The 17,301-nt window shown below is 38.8% G+C and overlaps 1 protein-coding gene across 1 annotated transcript in view; it reads left to right on the plus strand.

Annotated features, from left to right (window-relative positions):
• The window catches only part of SNAP91 (synaptosome associated protein 91), a 146,871-nt gene that overhangs the window by 98,182 nt on the left and 31,388 nt on the right, over positions 1-17,301 (plus strand). Inside the window, exons 15-22 of the mRNA XM_036101007.2 lie at positions 3,421-3,435; positions 3,582-3,749; positions 10,132-10,239; positions 10,879-11,118; positions 11,334-11,411; positions 11,589-11,660; positions 12,091-12,174; positions 13,436-13,519. Coding sequence (XP_035956900.2) covers positions 3,421-3,435; positions 3,582-3,749; positions 10,132-10,239; positions 10,879-11,118; positions 11,334-11,411; positions 11,589-11,660; positions 12,091-12,174; positions 13,436-13,519 — 849 coding nt within the window. The remainder of the gene's footprint in view (positions 1-3,420; positions 3,436-3,581; positions 3,750-10,131; positions 10,240-10,878; positions 11,119-11,333; positions 11,412-11,588; positions 11,661-12,090; positions 12,175-13,435; positions 13,520-17,301) is intronic.

Below are 17,301 nucleotides of genomic sequence, written 5' to 3' on the forward strand. Positions count from 1 at the left end.
TATTTCATAGTAGTAGAAGGTCAGCTAGAAAGAAAAAATACTAATAAATTCTCTAATTCCTAAGCAGAATAGTAAAATTTATAAGCCTTAAGAAATTGAAGTAAAGTTGTATAATATGAAATCAAGAAATATTCACTACCTTCAGTTTGCATTTATCCTATAGATACCCGGTAGGGGTTGAACGTGATGCTAAGTTGTAACAAATATGTTTTGGTCATTTGACTAAGCAAAAATAAATAAAATCACTTTCTCGATCTTGTTTGATAAATTCATGCCACTTCTATTATTGAAACACATTTTAATTTTGTATAACCAGACAATAAACTATAAACCTTAAAACTCTGTAGACTTATTTAGATACTCTTATCTGACCATAATGCTAGTAAGAGGATTCATTTTCCAACAACCAAGGCCATTTCAGGTGTTTATGAATTTCTCTTGGGGGTTATGGGTACTGATAAATATTACCATTTTAAGGTACATATTGTAAATGATAGTACTTTTCCTGTTGGCATAAGACAACCACGTTTTAGCGAATTCATATTTTAGTAAACCTAAGTTAAGTAATGCCATGTAAGATTTGCATTCTGTGGGCTGATAATGAACATGTTTGACTGAAAGATGACAGAGCGTTTTTTTAATCCCTGCCATTGACCCCATAATGAGAGTGTTTTTCTCTTCATAATAAATTCCTCTCAGCAGAAACAAGTGAGTATGTGTGTTGTCTTTCTGTGTATCTTAGAAGTGGGAAACAGATCATTTCTTCTTATAAATGCTTGAAGTGAAATTTCTCTTTTCTGAGAAATATAGAATTCCTATTAGGGTTTTATTAGTTGACCTAATTAGGGTTTTTATTAGAATTAAGAGACCTAATAGAAAGTAATTACCAACATCCATTTGAAGGCTCACCCTTATTATGCAATCATATGACTTTAATAGTTTCCATGGGGAATATTACCCACAGTACAAGCAATTTTAGTGACATATTACCATATGCTTGTTCATTAAATCTGGGGGCATATCTATGGGCTATTTTGGAAACATGTATGTGTACACACACATACATCCAGAAAGATTTATAGAAGCTTTGAAAGTCATAGTTCTGTAATGAAAATTATAACTTGACTTAAGTGTTAGCTCTTGCTATTTTTATTAGCAAGCATTTGATATGCTCCAGGTAAGGGTGAGCACTTAAATATATTAACACATTCAACCTTTATAATAACCTAGGAAGTTTAGCCTCATATCACTGCAAAATACAGATTTCCTTATTAATTTAGTTGTAGTTTTGTTTCCTCAGTTACCATGAATATTTTCTAGCAATTTCCATAACGCAAAAAAATAACTCTGATTATGTACTACTTGCCAGTGAATTGAACTCTGCTGCTGTGGGTTATGGGGAGGAGCAGTTTGTATAGTTTAATCTTTTATAAACACTGATAGCTTTGAGAATAACTGTTCCCATCATCATAAAGTAGGGCTTTCTTTTATACTAGGGAAAATTTTGCATAAAGCAAGAAATAAGTAACATAAATTATATTTCATCCAGAAAATTAAGATTTTAGAGATTAACATCTGTAGCAAAAGTTTTCAGCATCAGTTATGCACCACTATGTTTAGTCGTCATACATTTCCCTAGGAAATTTTACTTTCCATCTTTCATCATATTGCAACAAGTCTTATAACCCTTAATCTGAATAAAACATTAGTCAAAAACATGGAACTAGTATTTTAATCTTTTATACTTTTTAAAAATATTTCTATTTCTCTCTCTTTCCAATACACGTGAATAGTCTTCTCCTTTCTCACTTACCAAATGTACGAAATAAATTGCCCATTCCCTGGCATAGACAATAGCAAGTCTGGAAACTGTTAAATCACATGGCTCTTAGCTCTTCTGCTATCACATTGTTTCTTGAACTAGCCATTGATAAAGCAAGACTAAAGAGAGTCCCACCAATGCCAGGAGAATAGAGAAACCAAGTCTGTCTGGCTTCTGATGACCCAGTTTGGTTTCTAATTAATATTTTGGGATGTATGAGTATAGAGTAACAGTTGTATTGGGCCTGATACTGTTGGTTTGAGGAATTATTGGAAGTACCTTCTGTTTCTCAGGATTTGGGGCCTACCTGTTCAGCTTACAGCCCCAAATCAACATAGCTCCTTTTTGCCTGCTGTTAATTATGCATATGTTCTAAAATTAAAAAACTGTTTCTAATGTGAAGTACCCTGTGTGCTATAATTTGTTAATGCTGTTATGAAATATAAAAGATTTGGTTAGAAGGGCTTTGATTACCTTAGTGTGTCTGTAGAGTGCTTTATCTAATATTTATTGGGTTTGCAAATTGCATAGTTAAATGAATATGATTATTTTTAATGTCAAATTTATGTTTCTCAGTTTTTTAAATGTCTTCTAGAACTTTTAGTTTACTTAGTTCTCATATTGTTTCTAAGGCTCTTAAGAAAATAGCTCCCTAATGAGTTCTGATAAAATTTCTTCATGATTAAAATAAATTTCCAGTAACATTCATGAATTCAAATATGAGCCCTGGGTTATATCACATGATTGGGAATACAAGAATGCTATTGGACTCTCTAAATGTTTAACCTAAAGTTATAGTATAGTTAAGAATTACCCTTCCTGGGCTTTTTATTTAGGATGCCAACTGTAATCCCACTGTTGAACACTAAGTATGCACCTCCAAAAGGAATGCAGACCTCAGAAGGCCTGAAAAGTTTGGATGCTACACAGTCTTGTCTCGTTCATCTTAAAAATAATTCTCATTATGTTGTCACATAATGTTTATAAATGGAAAGATTATATATAGAATTGAAAAACATCCAATAATGTGAAATTTATGAAGACAAAAATCATGGAGGTGAGGGTTATTTTTTTCTAGCCCCTAAACTTGGACTGTTCTTTGACTGTGTTTGGTATGTTCTACAATCAAACTACAGCTATCAGAAAGCCTGTATTTATTCTGTGGTATTCTGGACTGAAGTGACACATCAAATAGAGGATTAATAAAGTTTCATTGACTACAGTTTCCTTAGAATTGATATTTATCGTGTAGTGAAATGCATCAAAGCAGATGAAATGGTAAATCTGGTAAGAAATAGAGTTTGTCAAAGTTATTTAGAGCTGACTTCAGGTAAGTCTCTTGACCTTGCTTGCTCTCCGTTTTCCCATTTATAAAATTGGAAGCTTGGTCTAGAGGATCCCTACGGTCCCTTCCAGCTCAAACATTCCATGATAATAATAGGTAATACACTATTTCGTGATTATAAATGGTCCAGAAAGGTGCATACAGCTAAAATGTCTTCAGTTAGTACCTCGCCCTGCTTGGACATTGGTGTGGTTGCATGTTTCAGCTTTCTCTCTTATTTCTTCATACGCTGACACATAATGGACATCGGTAGACCTTTTGGGAGAGGGTGAGTAAAGCTTTATTTAAACTTCTGTTTTGAGAGACCTCCATTTCTTAATAACTGTCCTTATTTGGTCATTTGGAGTCTGGTATATCTTCTGTCCTTTTCCTCCTCTTCTCTCCTGTTGGTTCTCTGTCTGTGGTGCAACGTAGATTCTCTGGCTGCACTTTCCTCTGTTCCCTCTGAAGCACAAGTTTCAGATCCCTTTGCACCAGAACCTAGCCCTCCTACTACAGCTTCTGAAACTGCAACTGCTTCAGCCTCTGCCTCAACCACTACAACTGTCACTGCTGTCACTGCTGACGTGGATCTCTTTGGAGGTTAGTCGGTCACATCACGGTTTTGTCCTTTTCCTGCCAGGTTTGCTAAAATTACCTTAGAGTTAAGGTACTTAAAAATGTTTACATTATATAACAGCACGTCAGAGTGTTCCACTACTTTTTACATGTTTATTCATATGTATTTATCTTCGCTAACTTCATCAACTTTATCTTCACTTAATTTTAGTGGTTTTAGAGCAAAGGTTGCAATGCTTTAGGCCCACTTGATTTTTCCATTTTTTAAAAGTGAGGATTTAAGTTGCTGTTAGAACCCTTGTCCCCTATATGCTCCTGCCCAGCAGTATCTATATGAAGGTGGTACCAGACCTCTCTATCATATTTAGGTGTGACTTTTTGACCACATTCACACTAGCTGAATGAATAGTACTTGGAGAATATGGAAGGGGAAGTCCTGGCTTAAGTTATTTTTTAAGATGTAAGACAAAAAATCATCTAAGAGTAGTTCAGATTTGGAGGTCTCTGAAGAGAGTTTAGGGATATGCCCATTTTTGTAACTGTAAGCTTGTTCTGTACAAGCAAAAACTTGGAGCATCTTTGGCTTTGGAACTTTGAGAGATCATCTGATACCAACACTCAAAATGCTGATGGAAAACAGGTTTAGGTCAGGCTTTGAAATGATTGCCTGAAAATATACTTTACATGCAAATGTAAATTCTGACAGAGTTGATTTACAGCTGTGAGCTTGAGTCAGGTATCCTAGACTCTGGCAGCATAATATGCCCGGACCTGAGGAACCATCTGCAGCCATTTACACATTCCCATCTGAGTGGTGCTGATGTCCACACCTGGAGAAGTGCTGATGTCAAATACATACATCGAATGGTGTTATAGTCATCATAGTTTTGTGTTTCTTCATTACCATATAACATCTTTCCCAGGGCATTTTGAGAAAATGGTAAAGAAATTGGAGGAGGCGAGTGACAGGGAGAGCAGGAGAGGTTTGGCAGGCTCTGGTGGAGTCAGTACATTCCCCAGGGAAGGTACGCTTGCACACTGCCACATGGCGCTGTGCTCCCCGCCATGGCCCAGTCGCTGAGGAGCGACAAGGAGCACTCAACTGGACACAGCACTGCGCCCAGTGTTTCACACGAGGAAGTTCCTGCCGTCTTGCCGCGCTGCCGTTCCTATTACAGGAGAAAACCATTTTTTAAAAAGTAGGGGAAGGCTCTTGAATATTTTATTAAAAATAGTCAACCACTAGCAAAAGTTAGTTTTTCAGGTACACCTCTATAACTTCTGAGACCAAAAATTAAATTTTTAGCTTAAATTTATAAAATCAACTTCTTCACCCCCTGCTACGCCCCCCACAATTGGTATTGGGTATGAGTGGTTTCTCATAGGCTTATGTTGACAGAAAAACGTCAAGGAAGATATGGACATGATGGATAACTCTTGTGTGCTTGAACATTTCTACATCTTTAGCTGTTTAGATTTTTGTTGTTCAGTCCATTTGTAAGGAGCTGAATTGCCTTTAAGAAATCAGTCAACCCCAGCTTGCTTCCCTCCTGGCTCTCTAGAATAATAAAGCCTAACATATTGCTTTGATACAGTCTTTGTGCCATCCTGCGGTTTGTGTTGATCACTTATTACTGATTTTTCTGTATTCCTCAAGCAGAAAAATCTGTGTATTTGTAAATATGGTCATGGCTTTTTCTAACCTGAAATACAGATTTAGAAGACTAATGCTTCAGAAAGCCATCTAACTTAATGCCAAAGAATGGAGCCCTCCTTGGGATTTCACTAGTATCCTTTCTAGACATTTGGCTGTAGGTTTAGTGAGTACATCTGTAAATCTCATCACAGTCATTTTTATTGATCTGGATAGTCCCACAACCTGTCTCCTGACCTCTGACAGCTATAAAATCTCTATCATTTATGGTCAGGAGTCTATACGTGTCACTGTTATGTAGTTTTCAAGGATATTCCCTAATTTCTTTCATGCTCTTTATTGATTTACAACGAATTATTTAGAGATGGGCCATGTTGTGTGGCCATTTTTTTTCTTATTCTGTATCACTAAAATGGGTAAGTGATAGAACTCTTAAATACACAAGGGCACCAGATATTTTGTTTTATCTAGCTTGTACAGCAGTATTAAATAGATATCTTTAGAAGTAAGTTAAAGAGCTTTAATTTCTGAAAAGCAGCTAATTAATTTCATGAGTATGAAATATTAAAACATTGAAATTTTCTATGCATTCTCATTACAAATTTGAAAAATAGGAAATGTTACCAGTTTTAAATATCCAGATTGACACTCCACCTAACATTTTAGTTATTTCAGTGTTAAGTCATTAAAAATTTTTTTTCAGAAACATTGTACTTACTAAATGCTTTATTTTTTAAAGTGAACTTTTAAGAAAAAAATCTGCTTTCTGTGGTCATGCACAACAGGACTGCAAGGTAGTATTGTGCTTTTAAAAAATCAGTAAAATTTACAGATACTGATAAAAGACAAACTTGTTTAAAATATTCTATTTTTCACTTGAAAACTTTGCTCACAGCAACACATGAGTCTGTGACAACACAGGGTTTTTCTAAGCACGGGAATGCTAAATTGATACTAATTCCTCTGCTATCGACAATCACCTGTGTCACCTGTGTCAGTATGTGAGCAATACTATCGACAATCACCTGTGTCAGTATGTGAGCAAGCCCTCATGAGGATGTAGTCTGTGGGCATGAAACCAAGTGGCTGGAAAACCAGAGAACTTAGCTCACAAGCCTGCTTTCATTTGCACAAGTTTGTTGACAAACTAAGTTAATCAACCTTCCTTAAAACCAGAACTTAAATACAAGCACTTAAAAATAGATTTCATGTAAGAGTCTTATAACCTGGGACCTTTGGGGAAGACTGGAATGGTGACTTCCAGGCTGTTGACAATGATTGAAACCTTTGTGCCAAGTATGTGATTTAAAGATGGCTCATGTGACTGGAGAACATGGGGAGAGTTCAGGTGGGGAAAATTACAGCTAAGTAAATTTCAAATGAAATAAAAATGAAATAAAAAAATTTTCAAATGAAATTTTTAGAAAGGTAGTCACATGCTAAAAAAAATAAGAGAAAATTCTTCCTAGATTGCTAGAAGGAAAAAAAGGCTGGTCTATAGCGGCGGTATCAGGGAGATGATTTTGCTGGGGAAGGTCTGGACTGGGTACATAATTGTAGAACAGCAGGAACATGCATTTCCAGGAAATAGGACTGTTTGAAAATAAGCAGAATGTAAAAATGAACTGCAAATGGGTAACAAGGGAAAGAGAACTTGATTGGAAAGAGCTTGAGTTTTCAGAACTGGAAGGATAGTGCTGCCATTGATAAAGAAAGCTAGGTAGTAAAACAAGTTTTGTTTTATTTACAACAAAAAAATTCTATTACCTCTCACAGCTCTGGAGCCAACTGAACTCTGCTGGACTGTTCTCATTCAGGGTCTCCTTCCTGGCTAGTCAGGCAGTGGCTGGGGCTGGGTTCGGCTGCAGCCTCGCTCATGCAAATCTCTCCCTCCTGGCCTGGAAGACTTATTAGACAGGACCTGGAGCAGCTGGCCTCCTGTCCTTAAGAGAAGTTCTTTTTTTTTTTTTTTTTAAAGATTTTTATTTATTTATTTGACAGAGAGAGACACAGTGAGAGAGGGAACACAAGCAGGGGGAGTGGGAGAGGGAGAAGCAGGCTTTCTGCCAAGCAGGGAGCCTGATGCTGGGCTCGATCCCAGGACCCTGGGATCATGACCTGAGCTGAAGGCAGACACTTAATGACTGAGCCACCCAGGCGCCCTTTAAGACAAGTTCTGATGGGACTAGAGGAGTTTATAATGTTTAGTTTTAAGTAACAGGAGAAGCATTAAAAGGAGATGACAGGGAAGAAAAAAACCTCTTCTGAGGACATGGTTACAAATATGGGTTTCACCTACTTACACGTAGGTGATAATTGTAGAGGCCAGCCCATGGATATTTACTTGACCCCCAACACTGATATAACTGGTGTTTATTCCATCCAACAAAGATGAAACAGTAGAGTGTGGCATGGCTCTCGACAGTGCAGCATAGTAGCTAAACACACAAACCTCCGTCAATTTACAACCAAATCCTGACACCACCATTTGCCTGTTTGGTGACCTTGGTCAAGTCACTCAGACTCCCCAAGCTTCTGTTCTTATCTACAAAGTGGAGATAATAGAACCTATATTGTGAGATAGTTACAGGAATTAAATTTAATAATGTCCATAAAGTATTTACACAGTGGTGCATACTCACTAGTGACTGCTATTACCATTTTTACTAGTTCTAGTATTATTAGCCTTGGTTCAAGGTTTTATGGGAATAAAAAGAAAGAAAACAGACCTGACTTGTGGCAAAATACTTTCAGCCCTGCCAACCTCCTCTTACACTCTCTTGTGTTCTGCCCCGGTTCTTAGGGTTTTCATATTGCTCTAAGCCCTCTATTACAGTGTCCTTAGCATTGCATCTGGGGAAGCAAGCCTGGCCTAGCCACACTCCAGTATTATTTGGCCTCTCCCCTGACAGACCCTTGCTCCGAAAACATATTCCCTTGTGTAGCTGAGGGAAGCAAGCAGATCAAATAAATCTGTAAGATATGAATAACTGATTGTCTCATTGTGTCTTCTAAGGATATTTGTGTTCTTCTTCTTTTTTTTAATTTTATTATGTTATGTTAGTCACCATACAATACATCATTAGTTTTTGATGTGGCGATCCACGATCCATTGTTTTCGTATAACACCCAATGCTCCATGCAGTACGTGACCTCCTTAGGATATTTGTGTTCTTGTAAAGGGCCTTTCAACCCAAGTGACCAATTTATTGTTTGTTGTTCCACTTAATGCCGGGCCTCAGGACAGGAAAGCAGGAAAGTCTGTTTCATACTAAGATCAGTTTGGAACATGCTGGGTTAAACTCAGAGACAAGTGCCTTCACTATAGGACTTCCTAGAGCCTAATGTATACTACGGAAATCTCCAAGAAAAGGGATATACTGTGTAGCATTTCACAAGCATATATGATAAATCCTTAACGGCCAGAGGAACAATGTTCTAGGGGACACTTGTAGATATTGTGGAAGGCAGTATTTTAGGATGAGAAGTCTAGCAGGTAAGTGGCAGATTCTAGGTGGATATTTCCAGGAATTTCTTCTCAGCAAATCATGCTAATGATAGCTTCATTCTTTTGTACTTTCGAGCTATAGAATCTCTTTGAAGACTCCAGGATTTTTTTTTACCAAATTAACATGGTTTACTGACAGAAACACATTGGGTGCTGTTTGTACACATCAGCCATTTATATATTGGGCATTTATAAACTGGGGCTGCCTGTATGTTAATGATTTTCTGCTATAAATAGTGATACGCTTATAGTCTTAAAGCATGAAACTATGTTTTTAGTTTGTTGAAAATAGATCATTTTCTGAATAATGAGAGGAATACAATATTTTAAAACAACGATAAATTTGGGGTGCCTGGGTGGCTCAGTCGTTAAGCGTCTGCCTTCGGCTCAGGTCATGATCCCAGGGTCCTGGGATCGAGCCCCGCATCGGGCTCCCTGCTCGGCGGGAAGCCTGCTTCTCCCTCTTCCACTCCCCCTACTTGTGTTCCCTTTCTAGCTGTGTCTCTCTCTGTCAAACAAATAAATAAAATCTTAAAAATAAATAAATAAATAAAGCAACGATAAATTTAAGTTGAAATAAAGGCATTATAGTGTCATCCCCTAGTTTTGTTATCTATTTCCTTAAATCCTTGGTTGTATCTGAAAATGTTTTTCAAGGATAACAAAGACTTAACTTTCTTATGAATACTTAGTAAACCTTTCATGTTAACAGTGTTTATGCCTGTACTAGACCATAAAACTTTTTTAAACTATAATTATTTGTTTACGTTACCATCGTATGTTTGATTTTATTGCCATTAAAGAAGACATCTATGTTTGGTAGAAACCACCAGTCAAAGAGACATCATAGTAACATAGTGAATAAGTGTTCACCAGCCATGAAAGATTAATGTCTTAAATCACTTAATAAAGTTATTTTTGTGTTTTAATTTTCACATCCATTAATTTCTAATGTTACATAAAACATGCTTCTCCAAGCCCTTATACAATGGGAATCGTGTTACCTGATGGATCCTAATAGGCCTCAGCAGTATGAACCCTGTACCACTTGCATGTAACTAACACGAAGGAGCGCAAAGAATCACGATTTTGTGACCGCCAACAGTGCATGGGCTGTAAGAATGCATTTGAAGAAATTCATGTTGTATAAGGGAGCCTTTTCTGCAATTTAACTTGGTTCTTTTACTATATTTTCTTCTCTTTTTATTCCTTTAATTTGTGTTGTTTTAAAAACCGCACCCAAGATGCCTTTGCAGCTTCTCCCGGGGAGGCCCCTGCAGCATCCGAAGGGGCCGCCGCGCCAGCGACCCCAGCCCCCGTAGCCGCCGCACTTGATGCATGCTCAGGAAATGGTGGGTCGATAGTCGCGAGCAAGTCTGTTGTTTTCTCTGTCCCAATGTGAAACTCCCGTAGTGAGATGTGGCCATATGTTCTTCTGACTTTAATTTCTTCTGAGTATAAAGGATCATTCATCATAACTGAATCAGTAGCGCCGGCACTTAAAACATTAAGAGGACCAAATGCATACTTATCAAAATTGACAATTTCTCAAGATTGACAATTTTTGTCAGTGCAAGTATGCTCTCTTAATGTTTTTTTGGTCCCCTCCTGCTGGATTGTACTCTTCTGTAGCGCTGAGTTCTACTATATAGGCATGTTTTAGTGAATTTTCAAAGCTACCAAATTGCCCAGATTGAGGATTTGAAGAACAATCTCTAATCCTAGACCGTAGGCTAATCTTACATTGAAGCGTTTTAGTTTTTTAACTTGTGTTACCTACTAAATTTTCTTTTTTTTTATTTATAAAAACATCCTAATCACTGACCGTTGCTAATAGGATAGTAGTTCAGTCCAGGCAGCCTAATGCCTAGCTAGTATGTGAATATCTGCGTAAGGTGTCTCTTACCCATAGTTATGATGCCTCTCTCTCTCTCTCTCGTCTCTTTCCTTACTGATGCTATATGTGTGTCTCCACCTTCCTTTTCCAAAAGACCCCTTTGCCCCATCTGAAGGTAGTGCAGAGGCTGCACCCGAGCTGGACCTCTTTGCAATGAAGCCACCTGAGACCAGTGTTCCTGTAGTTACCCCTACAGCTAGCACAGCCCCTCCGGTTCCCGCCACTGCTCCTTCTCCTGCTCCCGCTGTCGCAGCTGCCACCGCGGCCACCGCCGCCCCCGCCACCACCTCAGCCACCGCCACCGCCGCTCCTCCTGCTCTAGATATCTTTGGTGGTAATGTTTTGTTGTTGTTGAACTCTCTCCATCGGGTGGATTGAATTCTGGTACCCGAGATGCCCTGCACACACAACCGTTACTGCATGACAACCGGGTCAACCCCATGCCGCTTATTTCGGAATTCTCCCCCGTGCTGATGCACAACTGGGAGGTGATGGTGTGTCAGGCTGGTTTGTCCAGTAGAGTAAAGGCATGTGTGTTCTTGGTCTTAGATTTGTTTGAGGCCCCTCCGGAAGTCGCCGCGGCGCCTAAGCCAGATGCTGCTCCTAGCATAGACCTGTTTGGTACAGGTAAAACCAAAGCCACCCTTTTTTTTTTTTTTTTTGAACATTAGTTCCCCCCTCCCCGATGTTTTGATGACTGAACTCTTGATGCTCCCCTGTGATAATGCATTTGTTAGATATTGAACTTTGATTTCCGCTTTCTACTTACCTCTGCTTGGTTTTGGTTTGTTTCACTTTGGGAAGACGCTTTCTCCTCTCCACCACAAGGGGCCTCTCCTGTGCCTGAGAGCTCTCTCACTGCTGACCTCTTATCCGGTGAGTGCTTCTGCCAAGGCCAAGCCTTCTGAGATGTCTGGTGGGGGTTGTGTGTGGAGAGGCGGACACGAAGACGTGCAGGTTTGTCTGGAGTTCTTTTAAACTCAAAATTCACTTGGAAAAGAAAAAAAAAATCTCATTTTGGCCCATCACCAACTGATGAGGTTCATAATTTCCAATCTAATGCTGGTGAAAAGAGACAACTCCCCCCCACCCTTGCTAAAACCTCTGAGTTCAAGAAGTCAAATGTTATTTTCTTCGGGAAAGTGTATATTTTTAAATCCATTTGCTTTGTCTTAACTGTTAAGACTGCGATCTTACTGCCCACTGTTAAACACGAAATCCCAGGAAGCCATCTGTCAAGGCTCATGCATGGCTTTATTTTCCCTTGGGTGACGTGTGATTTTTCCTGTTGTGTGCTTCACTGCAGTGGATGCATTTGCAGTACCGACTCCTGCAACCACTGCCTCTCCAGCAAAGGTGGATTCTTCAGGCGTGATAGACCTTTTTGGGGGTGCGTACCTCTCCTCCTTCAACACGTAAACAGTCTTTATTTTTTTCTCCCTCAGTTTCTACATCTTCTCTTTCATTATATTCCATCATTCTTTCTTTTGACTCTGAAGTTATTTCCATCTCTTAACTGTAAACTTAAGTTTTTAAGATCTTTCCCATTGCTTTGCCATCATCATCTTCATCCTCATCAGTTCATCACAATTTTCAATGCATGGCCTAACAGAACCAGATCATTTTTCATTCGAAGTCTTTGTGTTTTTAACTTTCTGTTCATCCTAATGTAGAATCAGCTGGTTGGAATTTCCTTCTACTGTTCTTCCTTGGTGAACCTGATCTGTTGGCTAAATCAGCATTTCTAAGTTCTTAAAAGCAATATAAACGTTAACTAGTTAATTTAGAATTGAAAACAAGCCAGTCGAAACTGAAAACATAAGCCATACAGCCATACATTATTCTGTAGGGTTTATTGAGCGTAATGTTTTAAAATCTTTCCAGAGAACTAGAAGATGTTTCACTGGTTTAAATGTATTTTCCCCTTACTTTTATGTTATCTGACAGCAGGGAGATGTACTGAATTAACTCTTGCACTACTCATTAGGGTGATGCATTTAAAGTCATTTAGTAGCAGTAAATTTATAGGGAAACGTACAGGTTTGAAGTGATTTCTTCATGAACGTCCACAAATGTGTATGCCCCGGGCTCAAATGCCATTCTTAGCAAGTTAAACCACACTGAGTACCTTACCTACTGTACGTGGAAGCATCATGGTATGTGCCATGAGGGGTACAATGGTGTCACAGTCTCTGACATTCAGAGCTCAAAACTTGTGGCAAATAAACACTGAACTCTGATAAATGGGTTCAAGTGGAGCTGCTGCTGCTGCTTGAATTAAGTCTGTTAATTTTTTTTCTACGTTTAATAGAGTTCTAAATGGGAAAATTCCATTGTATTGCCTTCGGGCAAAATTTTTTAAACCTTGGTCCTATTTTAAGAGATGTCAGGATTTAGTCCAAAACTTTTATTCTTTAAAAAAGAATTCTCTTACAAAGGGGTGTTAATCTGAAATATTCTAGAACTCTTTTTTGAGAGAATAAACTGGTCAGAGCATAATTCAGCTCACTCAATCATTTCAGTTATCCACAGGTGACAAGCTCACCGCACAGTGTCATGTCTATGCATTTCTTGGCAAAACACTTAATTTACTTACTGTACTTACTGTTTACATTCTTTTACTTTTTTGCTGCATAATGGATAATGGGTAGATGCATTTGGAAGTAGTGCTTCTGAACCCCAACCTGCACCTCAGGCTGCTTCTAGTTCATCAGCATCGGCAGACCTACTAGCTGGTAATTAATTAAATTAAAATAAAATGGTATTTTGTGGAAGTTAAGTTTGACTGTATCTTTATAAGTAACAGATATGTAAATTTCATGGTGCATGTTATCTTTCCCTTTTGAGACATAAAATTGAAAAACAAGACACTGTCTGATAGAAGGTTATTTCCTAGGATTTTATTAAATGAGTATTAAAATCATAGTCGTATACAAGTCACCCCTGTGGTTCCTTGGATGTTCCTAAATGCCTTACTTTCAGTTAGCCATTTCTTTTTGTTTACTAAAAAAGTAATGTGCTTATGTAGCGAATTTTATCTTGTATTGCCTGTGCCCATTTTTTAAGGAATTTCTGTGGAAAGATACCATTATGTTTGACAATTGATTCTGTAACATGAATCACTCTAGGAGAAACTGTCAGATTTCTACCGGGGTTGAAGCTGCTGCTACCTGTGCCACTTTTTTAACTAGTTGGGTTTTGTTTTGTTTTGTTTTTGTCTTGTTTTGTTTTTAATCTGAAAACCTCTAGAGAGAGATCCCAGTTCAACAAGGACATAGTGTGGAGTAGTCTGGTCCAAGATGCCTAGGATTATTGCTTATTGCCAGGATGGGATAGATAACATAAAAGGGAACATTTCAAAGACTCAAACATAGTAAAAGTCAACTATCAGACTTCCCTGGAGGCTGGGCGAAGAGTGCTTAATGATAGCTGCATGAGAAATTACTGTTTTTACAGGCAAAGCGTTTGCCATTTGCAAGACCGTTTCAGGCTCAGGTTATCAGTCAGACTCACAAGACACTGCTGGCTTACCTCACCCTGACTTTACTGAGAAGGGGACGCAACAGGAAATGCGGCGGTGGCCTCACAGAGGCCTCAGATACTCAGATGCAGCTTCCAGTGCCCCTCCCCAGTCACCACAAGGGATGCATTTTGGTCATGAGGTTGGCAGGGGACTGATGAGGGTGTGGGTCATGTCGGCACAAGGAAGTTGCCATGTTCGGAGTCTCTCAGTTTAAATTTCCTGCTTTTCATGTTACCCTTGAAAGAGTTAGCGGCCGGGTCTTATTTTTTCATGTAATGAACGGTCCTGGCCAGCTACGGCAGGCACAGAACATCCATTCCTGGATTAGTAATGTGTGATGACCTCACGAAAGGACCCTTGTCACCTTTCAGTAGTGTAGGAAGTTTGGTATGAGGTCCAGTCTTCTCTCAAGAGGCCGGCAAGGGTAAGCACAGCCCAGCCGCTACCCTCCCCTTTCATCGGTCACTCAGACTGGCTATTTGGCCATCTTTTTTTTTTTTTTTTTTTTGAAGATTTTATTTATTTATTTGACACAGAGAGAGAGCACAAGCAGAGGGGAGCGGCAGGCAGAGGGAGAGTGAGAAGCAGGCAGAGGGAGGGGGAGAAGCAGGCTCCCCACTGAGCAGGGAGCCCAACGCGAGGCTCCATCCCAGGACCCTGGAATCATAACCTGAGCCGAAGGCAGACGCTTAACCGTCGGAGCCACCCAGGCGCCACTTGGCCATCTTTCTTAGGGGCAACAGTGGTTCATCTGTGTCTGTCCTCTCCTCTCCAGACTACCCTGGCTAAATATGACACTCCTGGTTGCTGAATCCACTTCATACCAGTGACTGCCAGCTGGTATTTTCCTGAATGGTGAAGAACCAGGGTTCCACTGTAATGTCGCTGTGGACTTTGGAAGCTGCAAATACGACAAGAGGCAGGGCACTTAACACAAAACACAGTTGGTTATTTGGGGAAAAAATACTAGCTTACCTGGCTTTTCTCCTGGCCTGGGTATTCTTCATCGCGGCTTCAAATTGGTCACAGAAACCTTCAAGCTCTTACAAAACCAATAACCTTAATTCTGGTTTTCAAGATTCAGCAATAGGTTTTTAACAAGCAACAGAAATAGCATAGTTTTAAATGGCTATTTGAGGGAAATGACCTTGTCAATTTCAATGAGATTACTGATTATAAGCCTTTGGCTTTGCAGTTATAATTAAGGTTGAGATGGCATAGGAAATCAAATGTTCTGGCATTTTGCAGAGTTCTAAGAAGTCTCTCTTTCTCTCTTCGTTACACAGACCCCAAAGAGGGGTTGTAAGCCTATCAGACAGCAGCCTGACAGGAGCCTGGTCCACCATGTTGAGCACTTCCAGGGCTGCAAGCCTCCCTGTGCTTCCAGTGCTGAAACTTGAGATCTTGTGTTTCCAAGAAAGCCAAAAACACTGGAAGTAGGTGCAGAGAGGCCGGTCAAAGACTATGGGAAAAGACAATGTTCCCTTCCAATTCAAAGTCAGAAGTCAGTGGCAGAGCCAAGAGATTTGCTCCTGGGGGTGAGATAGGGTCTAAAACACACCTGGAACAAATAGGAAGAATTTTGTCGCCTACTGCCAAGTGCAACATCGGGGACCTGAGCCTCAGCTGCACAGCTCTGAGGTCCAAAAAGGGAAGTACACAAAAAGTATAGGTTAGAACACTTCACCAAAATCAAGCTTAAAATTGCTCAATTGTGTTGTCCATCCTGAAATCTTAGTAAAATGGGAGAGAAAAGAAAAAAATCAGTGATGAAAGTGACAGTGTCATTTACATAGGTTTTACTGACTGTACACTTCTCATTTTTTCCACCACATCATCTTGTGACTTTTTTAGTGATGGGAAAGTATTTTGTGCACCTTTTCTTCTTTCTCTGTTTTTTTTTTTTATTTAAATCAATTAATTTTAATGTAAGTAGGAGTGAATGGGTTCTAATGTCTAGCTTGCTTTACAAACAATGTTTATAATTTAATTTGTACATATCTGAGTCTGATTTACATGGCACGAGGCCAACTATTCTTTTACCTTATATCCTGATATAAGAGATTTTAAATTCTAATTTCTCTAGGTCTTAATTATTTGGGCTAGTTTTTCATACTTCTCTCTGTTCTGCTTATAGAAGAACATTTCTCATCCTTGTTTAGGTAACAAAACAGCAAGAATCCATATTCTCATTGAAGAATATCATGGAATATTAATATAATCTTATACTATGAGCTAGAAGCAACTTTCCTAGCCAAAAAACCCTGCTAATGTACACAGTATAAAGTCCCAGTCACATTTATGGATTTAATCTAGCTGACAGTGGCTATTTCAGAGTTTTCAGATTGCCCAGACATTTCTGTTGAATGAATATCAATGGTAGAACAAATATTTGGGGCACTGTGCTATGGTAATTTGCAATGAAGCTTAACGTGTGTTATACTTTTGTGTGTATCTATGGGGAGAGAACAGTTAAGTCCACAACCTGTTGAAATGAAGAGGAAGTTGTTTGTTTTTTTAAAGATAAATGAGCCCAATCATAGATAAAAAGGAAGTCCACAAATAGCAGGTTCAAAGTAGGAATTTGAACTGAAAAAGAGAGAGAGAGAGAGTTATATTCTGTGAGTCTCTAAAGTCTTCTGTTATTGGCTTTTAGTAATGAGAGTATTTTGTGGGAGAATAAAAAGGAAAAATAATACACATACACAGTAATGGAAGGCATAGACTCTCTACAAGTAACGTTGGTTGCTGAACAGGGGCTCTTGCTCCTCAAATTTTTTTTGAGGGAATAAATTTACATATATGTAACAAGGGAAATGCGATAAAATGATTTTTAGAGGTTTTTCAACTGAAAATTAAGAATCATCTCAAAATTGGGGAAGAAAGCTTTGTCAAAATTGGTATATAATTTAAAACTAGAAAACAAAGACTAAATGGATAGTCTTTTAAATGGGGCATATATCTCATAAAAACTGGTTATTCTTCTTTATTCAA

Source organism: Halichoerus grypus, chromosome 9 (genome assembly GCF_964656455.1).
Source record: "Halichoerus grypus chromosome 9, mHalGry1.hap1.1, whole genome shotgun sequence".
Taxonomy (NCBI): domain Eukaryota; kingdom Metazoa; phylum Chordata; class Mammalia; order Carnivora; family Phocidae; genus Halichoerus; species Halichoerus grypus.